At 40.2% G+C, this 18120-nt stretch overlaps 1 protein-coding gene across 3 annotated transcripts in view; it reads right to left on the reverse strand.

The window, feature by feature from the left end:
- phkb (phosphorylase kinase, beta) overlaps window positions 1–18120 on the reverse strand; it is a 131907-nt gene that overhangs the window by 96291 nt on the left and 17496 nt on the right. For all 3 annotated transcript variants that reach the window (XM_084044494.1, XM_084044495.1, XM_084044496.1), the window contains exons 4-6: window positions 13275–13374; window positions 6819–6926; window positions 1814–1894 (exon numbers count right to left, since the gene is read on the reverse strand). In XM_084044494.1, the coding sequence (XP_083900620.1) occupies window positions 1814–1894; window positions 6819–6926; window positions 13275–13374 (289 nt within the window). The remainder of the gene's footprint in view (window positions 1–1813; window positions 1895–6818; window positions 6927–13274; window positions 13375–18120) is intronic.

Raw genomic sequence — 18120 nt, forward strand, 5'->3', positions numbered from 1 at the left:
TTATAAATAGATAAATTAACATACTACTTTACTGTGTTAGGGCCCGTGTCCACATAGAACGCCTTTTGAGATGGCAACGCCAGTCTGCCATACATTTCTATGGTAAAGATTCGCTGGTGCTGACCATCACGCTTCAGAGCTACCGACGCCCAGCGGTTTTTTTGCGCAGCGCCTGGGCGTATCAAGCAGGAAACAGCGGAGCGCTGCTCTTTTGATCCTCCTGGCTGTGTCTTGACATCCCGGTAATTTATGACCCTATTTGTGCTAATGACATAGATCAGGACATTCGAGCACAGCAATGGCTGATCGGTTTGAACAATCAATAAATCAATAAACGCTGCATCCACGACGCTCTTCAGATCAAAAGGCGTTCTCTGTACACACGGCAACTCGTGTGCCCGCTAATTTGCTCTGCTACATCTCAACACAAGGAAATGAAGGAACATTGATCATGTTTATGCATTCGGAATTGAGTTATACAGGCCAATAAGACCCTGTTTATACATGCAAATGAAGTGTGCAGGACAGGACGGCCCTCGTATAAAAGTCACATCATCCGTTTTAGCCACCGGGAGCGAGAAAAAAACAATTGACAAGTTATTAGGTAGGGTTTTCTGTAAACAAAACGAACATTGTGTGACATAATTGTTTAGAGGGCAATGTCTCAGCTTGTCCTTATTTTGGGAAGATGTGCTAAAACTAGTCCATAAAGCACTTATTTAATTTCACCTCTCCACGGCTGTGAGCAAAGCTGAGAATGAGCAGACTATAAAAGAAAAACTATTTACAATTAACAAACTTCAACACGACTCCTGAGGCTCTAGACAATAAAAGAAGACTGTTTAACTTTAACAGACACATTCTCCTTTGTTTTATTATTTCATTACAGGGCCAGAAACACCTTCCCACTTATGTATTCATTTAATGAAGCTAGCCTTTTTTCAAAGTGGACTTGTGTGGCCTCTGTTGTTACTCAATAAGATCCATAGTGTTAATTTAACTCTGAGTGCACAAATGTGCACACATTTGTACCCTCAGAGTTAAAGGTAGGGTAAACAATATTGTTAAAATAAGTGTTAAAGGACCACTTCATCCATTTTCAACCTATCTTCATAGGTCCTCAATAATGCTCAATATAATATGGTACCATTTGTGTCTACTGACTCTGTGACTTCACCGCAATTTTACAGGATTAAGGACAAAACTGTAACTGTAACTTTATGCTAGCGATGGCTACCGTAGTTCTAATCTCTTACCTAGATGTTTATGCATTTCATATGGACATGTCGTTAAGCTCTGCCATTTATGGCAGACATACTCTAGTACAGTATGTCTAGACTCTAGAGAGTCTTGCTGTGCTATTAACTCATTTTAGACAGAAAAGAAATTCGTGTCTTTTTCTGCTTTACTGAACAATGCCATCTGTCGAGAAGACTCAACGTCCGTTAAATGTAGTCATATATGATGAGCATTAGTGAGGACCAATTATATGATAACAGGTTGAAAATGTCTCTCCAGCTTTTTATTAAACAGAAAATACATTTTCTGTTTAATAGGACCGGATACCAATTTTATCCAATCAGGTCACACAGGGTACAGATTAAACAAGTGATATTGGAATGTGGAAGTGATGAAAATTGGAACTGGATCACTATATAATTTAAGCTGATGAATGGGTACTCTCTTCTGATTGGCTGACATTGGCAACCTTCCTGAAACTGTATTTTCAGTATATTGAGGAGCTGGATAGACAGGGAGACTCTATATAGCAATGATTAATATCATGATATAGAGCTTTAACCTTTTAACAAACCTCGTCTGTGTTGTAAATGATCTGGAGACCTGAGCAGATCATCTCCACCAGGTAGAGCAGGAACAGAGACACCGCGTCAATCTGGAAAGAGAGAGAGAGAGAGAGAGAGAGAGAGAGAGAGAGAGAGAGAGAGAGAGCCAAGGACAGAGCGACCCAAGGAGAGAGCAGGACAGAGAAAAAGAGGGTCACGGACAAGGAGGACAGGGGGACAAGAAAGACAGAAATGTACAATTTAGGCATTTAGCAGTAAAATAGGATCACAGGTAAGCCAGGAACCTACTGTAGCACTAATCTAAACAACATAGGCTACTAAACTATAGGATAAACAGGTAATCGATGAACCTAGCATCTGTTTAAATAACATGCTATTTAAATAAGAAAAACAATGAGCCTAAGTACTGTAACAAAAAACATGAGAACAAATCACCAATGTCTGTGTCCATGTGAAAATGGAGGACAGAAGGAGAGAGCAGAGAGGTTCTTATGCATGAGTAGTGGCTGATCTGTCACATTTCCTACGGGCATGAGGTAAGGCTGGGTAACCTAAACTATATCAAAACCCAAATTTTGAACCTCTATCCGACTTACATCTTGCTCATGTTACTCTATTAATTGAGAAGCAGGGTTTTTTGTGATTGTTTTTTCTTATACATCAAAAAAAACGACATTTTCTTTTTAAAATTGACAAAATTGATTGGTGTGATTAACCACTTAAACCCTGCATTGTAGGGTACTTCAATGAACAACTGTGGTGTGCAAAAATTGAGAAAATAGCCAATCTACAAGCTCACAACGCGCCTCATCGTGGCGTGTTGTGAGCTTTGTACTTATGCTATGATTTAGGATACTTAGTTAAAAAATAATTTGGGTTTGCATTTCAAACACCGTATCTTTCGTAGTTCTATAGATAAAGGGTATAAAACTGAAAAAAAGGTGTAGTCTCAATTTCTCACACCGGAGTTATGGCCACGGTCCCCTGCTAAGATGGCAGCGATGTTGACGTATGATCCACTGGCCAATGTCATGTCTACGCATATGGTGTCATGTTAATGGGGTCACTCAAGAGCCCTTCTTTCCTATTGGTTGACGCCTGGTCAGAGTTCACAAATGTTGAACTAAACGCGTTGAACGTGACGCGTCAACTCGCTGCAACTGGATGCTCCACCGCAGAATGGAAGTGAAGGACATTGACAGTTCTGACGTGTATGTGTGATCGTGCCTTCATACATTATTTTCCAGCAGCCAAAAATGATCGCTACTGTATCTGTCCATCCTCAACCTATTCCTTCATGCTGCCACACATGGCATCAGGTGTACTCAATCAAATGAAGAGCACTGTTACGAGCTCCTCGCAGGGACTATTGAGAGCCTTGGTAAGAGTTGCATTTCCTCTGGCACAATGGGCCGTTTTTCTGCCTATTTAGTTACTGCCAGTCCCCCCCGTGTGTACTGTGGGCGCTGTCACTGCCAGCCCCAGCTGCTGGTCCATGGAGACAACCACATGTCTTCTGTGATTCACACTGAGTCAACAGACACCTGAGTTTCACTGGGAGAAATTCATTATTGTTTCACACCCGGGGATATGAAAGGTTGGACCCAAAACGCAGTGAACACTTTTAACACATAAGATGTTGGCAAAGGCCAAGATTGTGATATTATGCATTTATTATTATTTATTATTATTATTATTTATACTTGTCATACGTTGTCGTTGACGATAGCCGACTTACAAGCTCATATTCCACATGCAAGACATTATGCGCTTGTGGATCTCTTATTTTTTCTATCTTTGAACATCTTTGAAGGTTGTTTAAAAGCAATAATATGCCCTAAAATGTGCTGGGCCAGCAGAGCAGCTTCAGCATGCCTCGGCATAGCTTTTACATGTGTGGAACTGGACTGCACACATTCCATAATTGGTGTTCAGGTGATTGTGTTATAAAATGCTGTTTTAAGAACCACACCAAAAGGTGGGTGCCCCACCATCCCATAAGAAATTAACTGCATTGAGATGTAGTGACCTTATGTTAACTGATGTGCCCCTTGTCCTCTGCAAGGTCCAGAGGTACAAAACGGTGACCGGACAATACATTGTCGCCTTAACAGAGCAACCATAAGCAATTACAAAGGGATAGCATGCTTTCAAGACTGTACTTATAGGCTTATAAAGCATTTGTGTGTCCATCAGTCCACGGCGAATCTCGCAAACCGCTATACTGATCAGCACTATTAGGCCAAGGAACTAAATCCACTGGGAGATCCGCTGGGAAGCCATACCTTTATCAGACCCAGTCTATTTTATTCTGAATTAAGGCCAATCATCAGTCCTCTGCAATACACGGAATATTCCTCTTTGACATCCATGGGTGTCAAACAGCAGAGTAGCCCTGTAATCATTATAAATGGCAGTATGTTCTGTTTAATTACCTGGTTTAATTACATTATATATCTCATTTAGCCTAGGGTCCCATTATTTCAACATGTATCTATTATTTTTAAAGTATTGCATTTCTTTTTTGCTCACTGTATGTACAATATTGGCTGCGCTATGCTATCCATGGGATTCACTTCTAAATGCAAAATGACCAATGTAAATATCATTGACAGGAATGTGTCTTCCTGGTGCTAATCCATCACACACAAACACAAGTCAATACCAGGTTTCCAATACAACACAGCCCTGCATGCCAAACTGGTTCAACGATTTAAAATGAGTGAATTCACAATCAATGGTTTAATACATCACACTGATCACAGACTCAATAGTTGAATGGATACTTTAGATAATCCATGGTTGAATGTAAGGCTGAACGATTAATCGTTTTCAAACCGAAATCGCGATTTGAAACCACGCGATTAGCTAATCGCAAAGGCCGCGATTTTTTAAATTTTTATTTTATCATAATAAATCATTTTAATATTAATATTAATCCCAGAGCACCCGCGGGACTTGTCTCCTTCTCTCCAGAGTGTCTGCCTCTCTACAGGGAGCGAGAGGGTAGCGCCCCCCCCGCCCCTACTTAAAGTACCAAAAGTGAAAGTACTAATGTTTGAAAATAGCAGATCTACAAGCTCACCACGCGTCGCATCGCGGCGAGTTGTGAGCTTGTAGATCGGCTATTTTCAAATTACCTAGGTATAAAATAGGGCTAAAGTGGTTAATGTAGGTTTTATAATATTATAATTTATATCTGCAAAGTAACTAGTCACTAAAGTTCTCAAATAATTGTAGTGGAGTAAAAGTACAATATTTGCCTCTGAGATGTAGTGGAGTAGGAGTTAAAGTATTGGAAATTAGAAATACTCAAGTGAAGTACAAATACTGTACCTCAAAATTGTACTTAAGTACAGTACTTAGGAAATGTACTTACAGTAGTTACTTTCCACCACTGCGTTATGTATTCTGAGTTTTTCACTTCTAAGGAGTAGTAGTAATACAATGTACAGTAGGAGAGGACTTTGCCTTGTGAGACAAAAAAAGTGTTACATTTTAGTTGAATGTTAATCTACATAAACTAAATACTGGATATCAGTAAATATGCTTCTGGAGCCATAAGTGAAAGACCTACTTATTTCACTGCTGTGAATTGTTTACACAAAATGGTAATTATTTGTTTGATTTTATTTTTATTTATTGAACTTCATTCAGAAAAAGCTTCTCTTCTTGAGCCATAAGTTAATGACTTAACAAGTTCAATGTTGGGTTGTTTACAAAAATAAGCTATTTCTATTCCAGCTAAATGTTTAAATATATACATGGGAAAAAAGTACTTGGAAGATACATGTTGGAAGCAATGAAGCAATTCATATCTTTTAGTTCTCATCCTTATTTATTAGAATCTAGAACAGTAAATAAATGGTATGCCATTTGGTAATGTTCCATTACTTCCAATTACTTTTTAAACGTACACAGTGAATACTAAACTGAAGCTTGACTTTAAAAAAATGTTTAAGATTTTTTTATTTTTTTTATTAAAAAATCGCAATCAAATCGCAATCGCAATATCGGTCAGAAAAATCGCAATTAGATTTTTTCCCAAAATCGTTCAGCCCTAGTTGAATGAATAGGTCACTTACAGTGCTGGAAGAGCTCGTGCAAACTTGAATAGGAAGACTGTCACAGAAGAATCAATACATCGATTAGCTTACATTTGATGTTATTTAATATATTCTTTCAACCAGTGAGCCAGTGATGTATTTATTAATGGACAGGGTTAGGGTTAGGGAAGCTTTGAACAGCCTCCACCCGGCTACCATCAGACTTGTTGAACAAGGAATGATCACCGCCTGTCACCAGGCTGGCCTTGGAATCTTACTGGTTTGACCTGTGAGAGTTACCGCTCTACGTGAGCCTGTCACCTGGCTGGCCTTGGACTTTTTCCTTTCCCTGAGGTTTTTGTGGTACCAGTGAAAGTTACCTTTTTTGTGGACTATGTGGTTTGAACCTGACAATGCGCCGACACTCTTTGCAGCTTGAAGGAGTAGTTCACCCAAAACATTACTTATTTACAATCAATTACACACCACATGAAGCCTTGAATTCATGGATATGTTTTTGTCGTATTCCTAAGCCAATAATTTGATGACGGGCGGAAAGACGCTAATGTCTCCAAAACGGAGACTCCGCCGGTCGCAATACATACTACTTCTAATGTCTGAAATTGTCTTGCTTTCTATGCTGATGCACCTTATGTTCAACCTCATGTACATACTGTACCGGATGGATTATGCTTTGTGTATATATGTAGATATCATTTGTTGATTTGTCTTCCCCCCCTCCCCCTCTCTTTCTCCTTTCTGGAAACAACAAAAACGATGGAGCTCGCACAAAAACAAATGTCACCGTTGTGTCACTGTTTAACACCTGCAAACATGTGATTGTGTCAATAACGATGATTCTGATTAAAGCATGGCTTATTTAATGTATTATTTCAACCATTGATAAAGCATTGATTGTTTAATGTACAGTATGAATTCAAGCAGTGTATTGTTGTTATTCATTCACCTGCAGGTGGGTGTAGTCAGCGTAGGAGGGAACCTCATCTCCTGTGTCCACATTGAACACCGAGTGGAGACACTTAGACGGACTAGGATCCTGTTTAAACTGCTCCACCTGCGAGAGAGATATAGAACCGAGAGAGAGAGAGAGAGAGAGAGAGAGAGAGAGAGAGAGAGAGAGAGAGAGAGAGAGAGAGAGAGAATCTGTGTTAACAATTCAACTCGTCAACCAAGGATGCACACGCACACAAGTAATAATGTGGTAGTTGTTAAACTGAATTAGAAACATGGTCTCTTGTCCCATTTTTTACCCCCAACAACACATCTCTTATTCCCCCCCCCCCGACACACACACATACGCACACACACACACACACACACACACACACACACACACACACACACACACACACACACACACACACACACACACACACACACACACACACACACACACACACACACACACACACACACACACACACACACACACACACACACACACACACACCTCCTCTCGTTCCCATCCTGTCTCTTCCTTCTCTCTTCATTAGTTCTCCTTTCACTCTCTGTCTCTCTCTTTACGATTTACAATTTTAAAATGTAGCAGATTATCTTATCCAGAGCGACTAGAATGCAGAGAGACGCTGTAGTGCCTCAGGAAACTAGGATCACAGGTAAACCAAGAACCTAGCATCAGTCTAAACAATATGCTATCAAAATATATGTATATTGAAACTATAGGATACCAGGTAAACAATGAACCTAGCATCCTGTCTAAATAACATGCCATCTACATGTTGGAAACATAAGCAACACAAAAGTAACAAAATCATGAGAAAGATAAATGACCACGGTATGTATGCATGGTGGTCATATCTAGGTCAGTCACTAGCATCAGTGGAGGCAGTAGGTGGCAGGAAGGGACATCCTCCTCTTTCTCAGCCATTCAGCCATTACTTGGTTTTCTGTGATTATTGTTTTAAATTTCTTAAATATCAACTAATAAAAAATATATATATATCTTTGATTGGTCTGATTATGCACTTAACCACTTAAACCCCAGCATCCGTATTGTGGGGAAATTAAGCTTTTGCTGAAAATAGCAGATCGACAAGCTCACAATGCTTTCCCCACAATAACAGAGAATAGAAAAGACTACTTACTTAAATACTTACTACTTATGGGGTTTAAGTGGTTAAGCCCTGTGTTCTACAGTACTTTGTTGTGCAATGGTGCAAAAATAGTGAAAATAGCAGATCTGCGATATCTGTGAGCTTGTAGATCTGCTATTTACACTATTTTGAAAGAATAATCGTCATTAATCGCAATCGAGGCAAAGGTTTGAAACCATCGTGATTTTGATTTGAAGTCATTATCGCCCAGTCCTGCCCCGTACCCCCTCTTTGTCTCCCCTTTCATTTAGCCCCCCCGTCTCTGCTTTTGGAGACCCCCAATCTGTCCCAGTTTCAAACAGCACACTGCTCCAGTTCCACCGGTCCCACCGCTGGGACACTCACTGCTGCCGTGCACGTTTGGCTGAAATAGAAACCGCAGAGATTCACACAGAGACAAAAGAAGGGCTAACAAACAGCCGTGCTGTGCTACTTTACCGTCTTGTTGCTTTTTAAGCGCTTTCAGCACTTAAAGCACATCATCATATATCATTTAAGTAGTAAACATCTCTTGGGGTTCGTCCCGGTGGAAAAGTGGATACCGGATAAATAAGGCTGTAGTGGCACTCCGTCCATTTCTTCAAACCATGAACCACTTTGTGGAGTAAGTCTAACAAAACAGCATTCGAAACGAGAACGACAAGACAAAATAACACTTCCTTAAAAAGGTTTTACTTAGAAAATGCGAATCATGAATTTACTCAAAATAAAACAAAAACTATTGGCTCTTACAATAATAGCTAAAGTCAAACTATTGATTTTGCACAAATAATATGGCAGTTCCAAGCAGAAGTCACATCAGCATAAGGGAAAAGGGGTTGTGTCCACAGAGAACACCTTTTGAGCAGAAGAGCGCTTTGGATATGGTTATCATGATGTAAATAGCGTACACTCTGTGTGTTCTTTGACACTCTATGTGTTCCTGTCATCTGCGTTATTAGCAAAAATACCTTTAGCTGAAACAATGTAAACATGGTTGAAGTATGATTCAACGTCGGGTTGTAAATTGTCGGGTTGTCACAAACAATCAGGAGGATGAAATTACCGGCACTCCTTTCCAAAATTTGAAACTTGAAGCGCCCAGGGTGTTGCGCCAAAAGTTTATTTAAAAAGGAAGAGGAGCACACCAGCGCATCTTACCATAGATATACTGGCACTGCCAACTCAAAGGGCGTGCTCTGTGGACACTGGACACGTCCCCTAACCTAACTTTCCCGCGTTTCCAAACACACTAGCTGCTAACGCACAGCTTCCAACATGTGTACCTACATTAACCAGTAAGTGGTAGTACACCATCATAAAGGTGTGTTCAGACTGAGATTGAATATTTGGTAGAGAGCGTGATTAAATAAGTCAATTTAAAGACGCGGCTTGGTGCAACGTTGCATCTAGCGGGGGAGCAGAGGCGATGATTGACAGGCAAAATCCCTCAACAGCGACAACCGCAGGCAAATAGGTTTTCTTTTCATTGCAGCTCAAAAGGCCTCAGATCACTGAGAGAAAAAGACCTGCCATGGCTCACTGGAGGGGATTTTTCTGTTAAAACCGTTTAATACACTTTGAAGGACCATGATAAAAACTATTTTTTTTGTAAAACCAGCATGTCATGAAACCTTTAAATACTGTGTTGAGGGTCACACAAGGAAATAATGCACTATTGAAAGTTGAAACTAAACAATTTATGGTTTGTTTGTTACAGAGTGCTTGAAAAGTATGCATCTGCAGCAGCTAGTGATGGCCAACAGTTAACCGGTAATCGTTAAGAAATTGGTAACCGGTTAATACTAACGGTTAATGGTTAAACGTAAAAAAAAGACAGACGCAAAAAAATGACTAAGGATGACTGTGATTACGGTAAGCTCACATTTCATATCACACACACCATACCTGTAACTTTCATAAGCCATGAAAGTTTTGAGAAAAACCCCTGTTTGGCAAATGGCCCGCGGGCCGTCTATTGGGGAACTCTGCTGTAAATTAACGCTGGAGCGGTCCCTGTGTACATACTGTATATCATCTCTATTGGGTGGAAACCTCAAATCTCCAAAACTGGAACTTTTCAGGATTCAAATAGCAAAAGTAGCAGATCTACAAGCTCAAAACTATAGCCGCTTTGCGTCACGTTTGGAGCTTGCAAATCTGCTGCTTTTGGTACTTTTGTGTGACGCTGTAGTATGATGAAGTAGGGCACTAATTTACGAAAAAACACAAAAAAGTTAAAATATGGAGAATAAGGAGGTTTCTGCCCGACAGCGACAATATGTTGTATGTGTCTGCAATGAAAACACGCCCCTGAATTGGCATTTGAGGCAACAAACTGTGTTCTGTTTACTCCCGGGTCCCGAGGTGACACCTCGCCAAGCGGGAGGTCCTGACTCCTGCTCAATCTCCCTGGCCATTAGGCTGCATCGGCCGGCTGGGAAGGGGGAAAAACATTCGCCTGCCTGATTCTATATCTATATGTGCTGCAAATGTTTCACTACCCGCACAAGAAGCATTTCTGCCTCATTGTATTACTATTTTAACCATGCAGCCTATGAATATATTTGACATTGCTCATACTATATGTTTTTTTATTTCATGAAAAGAAATGTTGGGAGCTTGAACGAGAGAAAAAAAAATCCACCCACTCTTTTACACCTGTAGACCTGTGATGTGACATTAAAATCTAATCTGAATTTGAAATGAACACTTTGAAATGAACCCTTTTTACTATGGTAAACCAAAGAGATACTGAAATCACTACACATTTACTTCACTCAGTCTTAATGGTAGGGTAAGTGCTATTGTCTTCTTAAGATAAGTGTTAAATAGCTCTATATTGCAATAGCAATCATTGCTATAGAGTGTTTGCTCAGTAATAAGGGTCTACCTGCCTCTCCAAATCTTTAATAACAGAAAATGCATGGATTTTATCCAATCAGGATACAGGATAAATGAGTGAGTGTCTATTAGAAATGCATATTCTCAATAAGTGATGTTAGGCGTCTACTGTAAAGTATTATGCATGTTCTCTATAAGTGAAGTTAGGCACAGTGGTGTAACGTAACTAGTACATTTACTCAAGTACTGTACTTAAGTACAATTTTGAGGTATTTTTACTTTACGGGACTATTCCAATTTTCAGTACTTTTACTTCTGCTCCACTACATCACAGAGGCAAATATTATACTTTTACTCCACCACAATTATTTGAATACTTTAGTTACTAATTGCTTTGTAGGTTTTTTATTATTATTACAAAACATACAATACCCACTTCAGCCCTATATACATTTCGGCCATTTGAATAGTCGATCTACAAGCTCACAATGCGACACATTGTGAGCTTGTAGATCTGCTATTTTCAAAAGTTGTCAAGTCAAAATTTGAAAACTTGTGAAATGGGACATTCTGCCGAATGAGTACTTTCATTTCTCAATTAATTTCTCATTTCACTTTCCGGACTTTCACTTGTAACAGAGTATTTCTACAATGCAGTATTGATACTTTTATTAAGTAAGACATTTTAGTACCTTTTCCACCTCTGGCTAGACATCTATTAGAAATGCATGTTCTCAGCGCTCGGGTGGCACAGTGCTAAAATGCCTACCCACCACCACAGAGAGTCTGAGGATTCGAATCTACCACGGTGCATCCGGCTTTGTTGAGCGTCTATATGAACACAATTGGCCCCTGGGGGAGGGTGATATTTGTCACTACGCGTACAGGCTATAAGAGCTGGGGTGGCACCTGTCAGCAGGGAGTGTTGGGCGGGAAGAGTAGGACGAAGGCATGTCCTTCCGGTGGGGGCTCCTCATTGGTAGGCGAGTCAACAGGATACAACAGCAGTAACAACACACAAATGTGTGCAGGGAGGAATTAATTGGCATAACAACAACATTGTGGGGAGGGGGAGCAAAAAAGAAAAGAGATCCATGTTCTCTGTAAGTGAAGTTAGGTGTCTAATCTATTAGAAATACATGTTCTCTTTAAGTGACAAAGACAGCGGTCTTAACGAGGTGCTGCTCAGTCTAATTAACTGTGTAAACGCTGCCTTGTAATTAAGACACGCTTAAAGCTCTCCCCCAAATTAGGTCGTGAAGGTCGACGTGCAACGAAACAGAATGGCTGTGAAAGGCATTCATGACATGTACACACGCTGTGTTCAAACACAAAGCAGGACTGCAGTCTATTTGTCTGGCAAAACATGACTGCAAGTTTTGCATACGAGCTGATTGAAATTATTATACCGTCGCTGTTGGGTTGGAAACAAAAACAATAATGGATCCAATATACAGTAGTTATTATTTGGTCACAAGCTCTTGTTAATACTTTTCATTGGTTCAAGATGTGTAAAACCCAGAGACACATCTAACCACTATCAGAGCTTGCAGATCTGCTATCAAAAAATAAAATAACAAAAAATGCAATCTTGAAAGAAAGTTGAAAAAATTGTTTTAAACATTTTAAAAACACAAATCTTGTACGGGGCAAAACATATTTTCTGATGGGGGTCCGTGGACAAATGCATACTAATTTGGGGGTCCTTGACATGAAAATGTTTGAGAACTACTGATTTAAACATTAGGAAGCAAGCCCAAATAAGCAATTACACTTTATAAACAAGCCCCCCAAAATACTGCAACCCAATATTCACAAGCGACCGTACAGAAAAACAAGCCCAAAGTCGCTTATAATAGGCAGACAGGGCAACACTGGTTAAGACATGTATGCAGCAGAGTTCCCATAATAAGTTATTCATAATACATGAGATAGCCTACTGTAAAACAAAGAGGGCAAGCCTACTTAGCTGCACATTGGTGTCACCCACTGAAAATAAGCAGATCTACAAGCTCACAGCAACATCTGAGTTTGTAGATCACATTTTGAATCTTCAGTGAGTGCATGACACAGCATGCAACCAAGCATAAATCAAGGGAAGGCCTGTCACAATTATTACCGTACATAATGACCTAATCACAATTATTTCGTATGATCGTTTTTGAGAAATGTTCAAACAACATCCCCCCCCCAAAAAATGTACACTATATTATTTTTTACATTTTGAAAGTATACAGTAAAATTCAGTCATTTCTTTATAAATTGAAGTTATTCGTCATATCTGGCCTGTGCAACCTTTGTTTAACAAAGCCTAAAAGCTTTTAGATTTTTTATTATTTTTTATTTTAGTGTTCAATGCCAAAAACACAATTAAATCGTTAATCGCAAAAATTTGAGTGACAATTAATCGTCAAGTGAAATGTCAGATTGGTGACAGCCCTAATCAAGCGTTGGTTCAGACTAACCTTGTCAGATTGTCTCATGTAGCAGTAGAGGATTCCTCTCATGCACTTGATGGCAGAGTGCTCCAGCTCGTGCGTGCGTCCCATGTCATCATCGATGCGCCTGCACAGCAGGGGGGAAGGAGGAACAACACAACCACACTGTGAACACAACCAAATCATTCGCTCCACAGTCTTGCATAGCTAGACAACTATTCCACAATCTTTGAATGATATATATAGTCTGGATCTATATCAGTGGTTCTCAACCTGTGGGTTGTAAAGTGACAATTTAAGGACTTTTTAATAGGGTTAGAAAAATAAATGAAATGAAAAAAATGATTATTTTGGGGGATCCCCAGTTCAAATATGATTATTTTGGGGGGTCACGGCCTGAAAAGGTTGAGAACCACTGATCTACATCACCTGAACGCAGAGAAAGGACATCTGTTCGTCATTTCCGCTCACAAACATATATTTCAAAATATCTTTAAAATATAGTTTTGAATTCCCATTTCTGATAAGCATAGATTATTAGATTTTCAGTAGGACAAATCAAGCGACTGCAAAGACAAAACGGAAGCGGAGAGGAGGTGGGACATCCGCTTTACTCCCGGATGGTTTTCATACAGTAGCTTCCTTTGCACATTGTATGAAAGTATTTTAACATTGTGGGAGGCAACAGTCTGGCTCAAGAGACTACTCACTCCATACTCGCAATGTTCCATCAACCACTTCTTAAACCCTATATACTTGGTTGACCAGGGCCCCCAAGGGATTTATACTACAGTAGGTTTTCTTCCCTCTACACCAAATCTCTTAAAATCTCTGAAAATAGCCGATGTACAAGCTCACAACGTGATACACTGAGAGCCTGTAGATATGCTACTTTTGGCAAATGTTCATCTCAGAATAGGGATGATAAGAGTTTGTGTGGTTACTTTTATATGCACAGTGTAGTACACTTCAAAATGTAGTTGAACATAGAGTAGCATATACAGTACAAGTGGAAAACAAAAATGTTTCAGCACCCAGCATTGGCCGGGTCATTGCTTGGGTGAAATAGGCTCTCTCCACCTTCCTCTCTCTAATCGAGTTCTAGTCTGACCTCATGCAAAACAGAAACCGTTGCCTAACAACAGAGATTTGAGCAGACATTAACCGCTGCCTATTATGTCTCTTTGGTTGTTGAGTCAAGGTAGATTGGTTACCCGAGTTAGGCTTCTAAAGATGCTTTCACTCGAATCAGTGCAGCATCGGTGAAGTGTATATAAACAGTGTATTTATTAAAGACATATAACAAAGCAATATCCATTTTTCCCCCTCATTTCCCTCATGGCAGCTTCAATGTTTCTCAGCAACTCTGGGGGCATGGTTTCTGCAGGTAAACTCCAGGGGCTGACAACCGCTGGTATAGTGGTAAATGATGGGTAAAAAAAAAAGATTGTTTTGTTATATAAATACAGGGCAAGTTACATAATATGCCTTTAAGTTCGTTAATCTTGAAGCCAGTGAAATGAAATGCATTTTAAATTGTAATGATATACAGAGCTTTAAACAACAACCTTCCACATCACAACCAAACCCGAGCAGAGGACACAGCACACAGCTTTTCATCTGTCATCAAAGAGCTGTTTTCAAAGTGCTCCATGGGGCATTCATTATCACACACACACACACACACACACACACACACACACACACACACACACACACACACACACACACACACACACACACACACCTCTTATCTTTACAATGACACACTTCTCATCATTTATTTCCATAATTACAAAATTACAAAGTCACTGTACACTACGGTATCATACCTTTCTGAGATCGTCAACTTTGCTGATGTTATCGAATAGGTCTTTGTGCACCGAGAGTCTCTTCTAACTTTTAAGAATTGCAAATTCATTGTGACTCACTATGTTTGACTCTGGAGTAACCACATGAACGCTAGTGTCCGTATTCTGGGGCAAACATTCAGCGAAAATAGAAGATCTACAAGCTAGCTAGCTAGGGGGCCTAATAGACCCCTGGGGAACTCGGGTCAGAAGAAGTACAATATATACTGTAGGTTAAGTTGTTAAATCTTTCCTATTGTTTTCAATTACAAAAACAATAGGAACAGCCAATGGGGTATCAGTGGCCTTAAGATTAGAGGAGTGACTGCCCTTGAGCAAGGCACTGAACCCCCAAACTGCTCAAATGGAGCTGTTCAGTGGCCAACCGTATAACATGTACTGGATAGCTACCAGGTTTAAATGTGTGTGTGTGTGTGTGTGTGTGTGTGTGTGTGTGTGTGTGTGTGTGTGTGTGTGTGTGTGTGTGTGTGTACTCGTGCTCAGCATACCTAGCCTCGGCAAATAAATAAAAAAATACTATTCAGTTAAACATCAATCTGTTGAGGCTTTTGTTAAACACAAACTCATTCTCATTTCTGATGACTTCAAGAATTACACAATTGCGCAAAATAAAGTACAAACTGTATTAATTTATTAAGTGAAAATGTAACCTTTACAAATGATACGCTCACATACAAAGAAAATGAACAAAGGGCCAGCCCCTACCAGGCACACAACTAATTAGACTTATTTTTCAAAATTACTACTATCCAAATCCAATCTGTGCCAGACGTTAAAATGTGAAAAAGGACAACAAAAAAATACACGTGTGATTATGAAAGAGTGTCCTCTGCTTTAGAACTGATGGGGGGGTGAACAGGGCTAGAGGGGTCTGTCCTTATCTTTTTTTCTCGGCCAGGACCAGTTTTCTCAAGGGCCTGCTGTCACTGTTTTGCTGTTATCTCTCAGCCTTGCCCTCTTCTCCTCTCCTCAGCCATCTGCTTTCTGCTCTCCTGAGCTCTGCCAGATGGCTGCCAGCCACACTGTACCTGCTCCGCAAACCGTGTCGCTTCTCTAGCAGACTGCTGCCCATTGGCGTTTCGTCAGTAGTGCTTCCTGTCGGCCGGATCTTCTTACAGACTGTGCTGTGGGATCTTCTTACAGACCGTGCTGTGGGATCTTTATACAGACTGTGCTGTGGGATCTTCTTACAAACTGTGCTGTGGGATCTTCTTACAGACTGTGTTGTGGGATCGTCTTACAGACTGTGCTGTGGGATCGTCTTACAGACTGTGCTGTGGGATCTTCTTACAGACTGTGCTGTGGGATCTTCTTACAGACTGTGCTGTGGGATCTTCTTACAGACTGTGCTGTGGGATCTTCTTACAATCTGTGCTGTGGGATCGTCTTACAGACTGTGCTGTGGGATCTTCTTACAGACTGTGCTGTGGGATCGTCTTACAGACTGTGCTGTGGGATCTTCTTACAGACTGTGCTGTGGGATCGTCTTACAGACTGTGCTGTGGGATCTTCTTACAATCTGTGCTGTGGGATCGTCTTACAGACTGTGCTGTGGGATCTTCTTACAGACTGTGTTGTGGGATCGTCTTACAGACTGTGCTGTGGGATCGTCTTACAGACTGTGCTGTGGGATCTTCTTACAATCTGTGCTGTGGGATCGTCTTACAGACTGTGCTGTGGGATCGTCTTACAGACTGTGCTGTGGGATCTTCTTACAGACTGTGCTGTGGGATCTTCTTACAGACTGTGCTGTGGGATCTTCTTCTTACAGTCTTCTTACAGACTGTGCTTTTTTGAAGTCGTCTTATTTTGTCCCTGGACTGGAGGGTGTATTTGACTGTTTGGATGACATTGAATGTTGTGTTGTACATGTGTCCACTAAGTCCCGGGCAACAATGATCACATTTCATCCGGCTGAAAGTTGACTCGACGGCCCATGAACGATGGATGGAGACCATTGCACGGAGGGCCGGGTGGTTGTTAGGGTTGCCAACGACCCGAAATTTTAAGTCCCATATTTCCAAGAAAAATAAGGCACGTCCATAAAAAGCATATACTGTATGTGAAGTGTTTTTGTATATTATATTGACCACTTGAACCCCAGCATCCATATTTTAGCCAAAAATAGCATTATTTCAATTCTGTATTTCAAGGGACAGTTGGCAACCCTAGTGCTCTTGCTTTACACAGGACCCCACCACTCCAGCATTTTCTCTCCTTCAACGTGGTCAGGCACAGATCAATTCCACTCAAGCTCTTCAGCTTCAGATGGTTGCCATGTCAGAGCCCTCTTAGAAGTGGGTCCATCAAACGTTATCAACCACTTCAGCCTGGCGCCCATATTTTGGGCATGTCATTATAGAGGAAATGTCAAGAAAGAAAAAAGGGGGAAAAAAGCACATCTACAATACATTGTGAGCTTGCATATAGGCTATTTCCGTTATTTTACATACTGTACTTTACCCTAAAGTACATGGGGCATAGACAATTTAGGCATTTAGCAGACACTTTTATCCAGAGCAATTTACAATAAGTAAGGTAAACACATAGATCAAATGCAGAGAGACAGTGTAGTGCCTCAGTGAACTTGGATCACAGGTAAACCAATAACCTAGCATCAGTGTAAACACTACACTATGAAAATAATAATCTGTACAATGAAACTATAGGATACCAGGTAAACAATTAACCTAGCATCTGTCTAAATAACATCGAAATTAAATTTTTAACATTGTGGTCAAGAAAAACATGAGCACAAAAACATGAGAACTTAATTACCAAGGTAAGTATGCATGGTCGCCAATACTGCCAATAAGGTAAACATTGCTCATCTTTCGTAAAGTGGGTGCTATTTTCAAATTATGCATTGGGCTTTTAAAGATAAAGATAATTATAAATTCACGAATCTAATTATGCATGAATGAATAAAACATTCAAACACATTCAAATTAATTCCATTTATTTTCTACCTGATCTGAACACCCACTGCTGATCCATCTCCA

Source organism: Gymnoscopelus microlampas (genome assembly GCF_963454915.1).
Source record: "Gymnoscopelus microlampas genome assembly, chromosome: 1".
Taxonomy (NCBI): domain Eukaryota; kingdom Metazoa; phylum Chordata; class Actinopteri; order Myctophiformes; family Myctophidae; genus Gymnoscopelus; species Gymnoscopelus microlampas.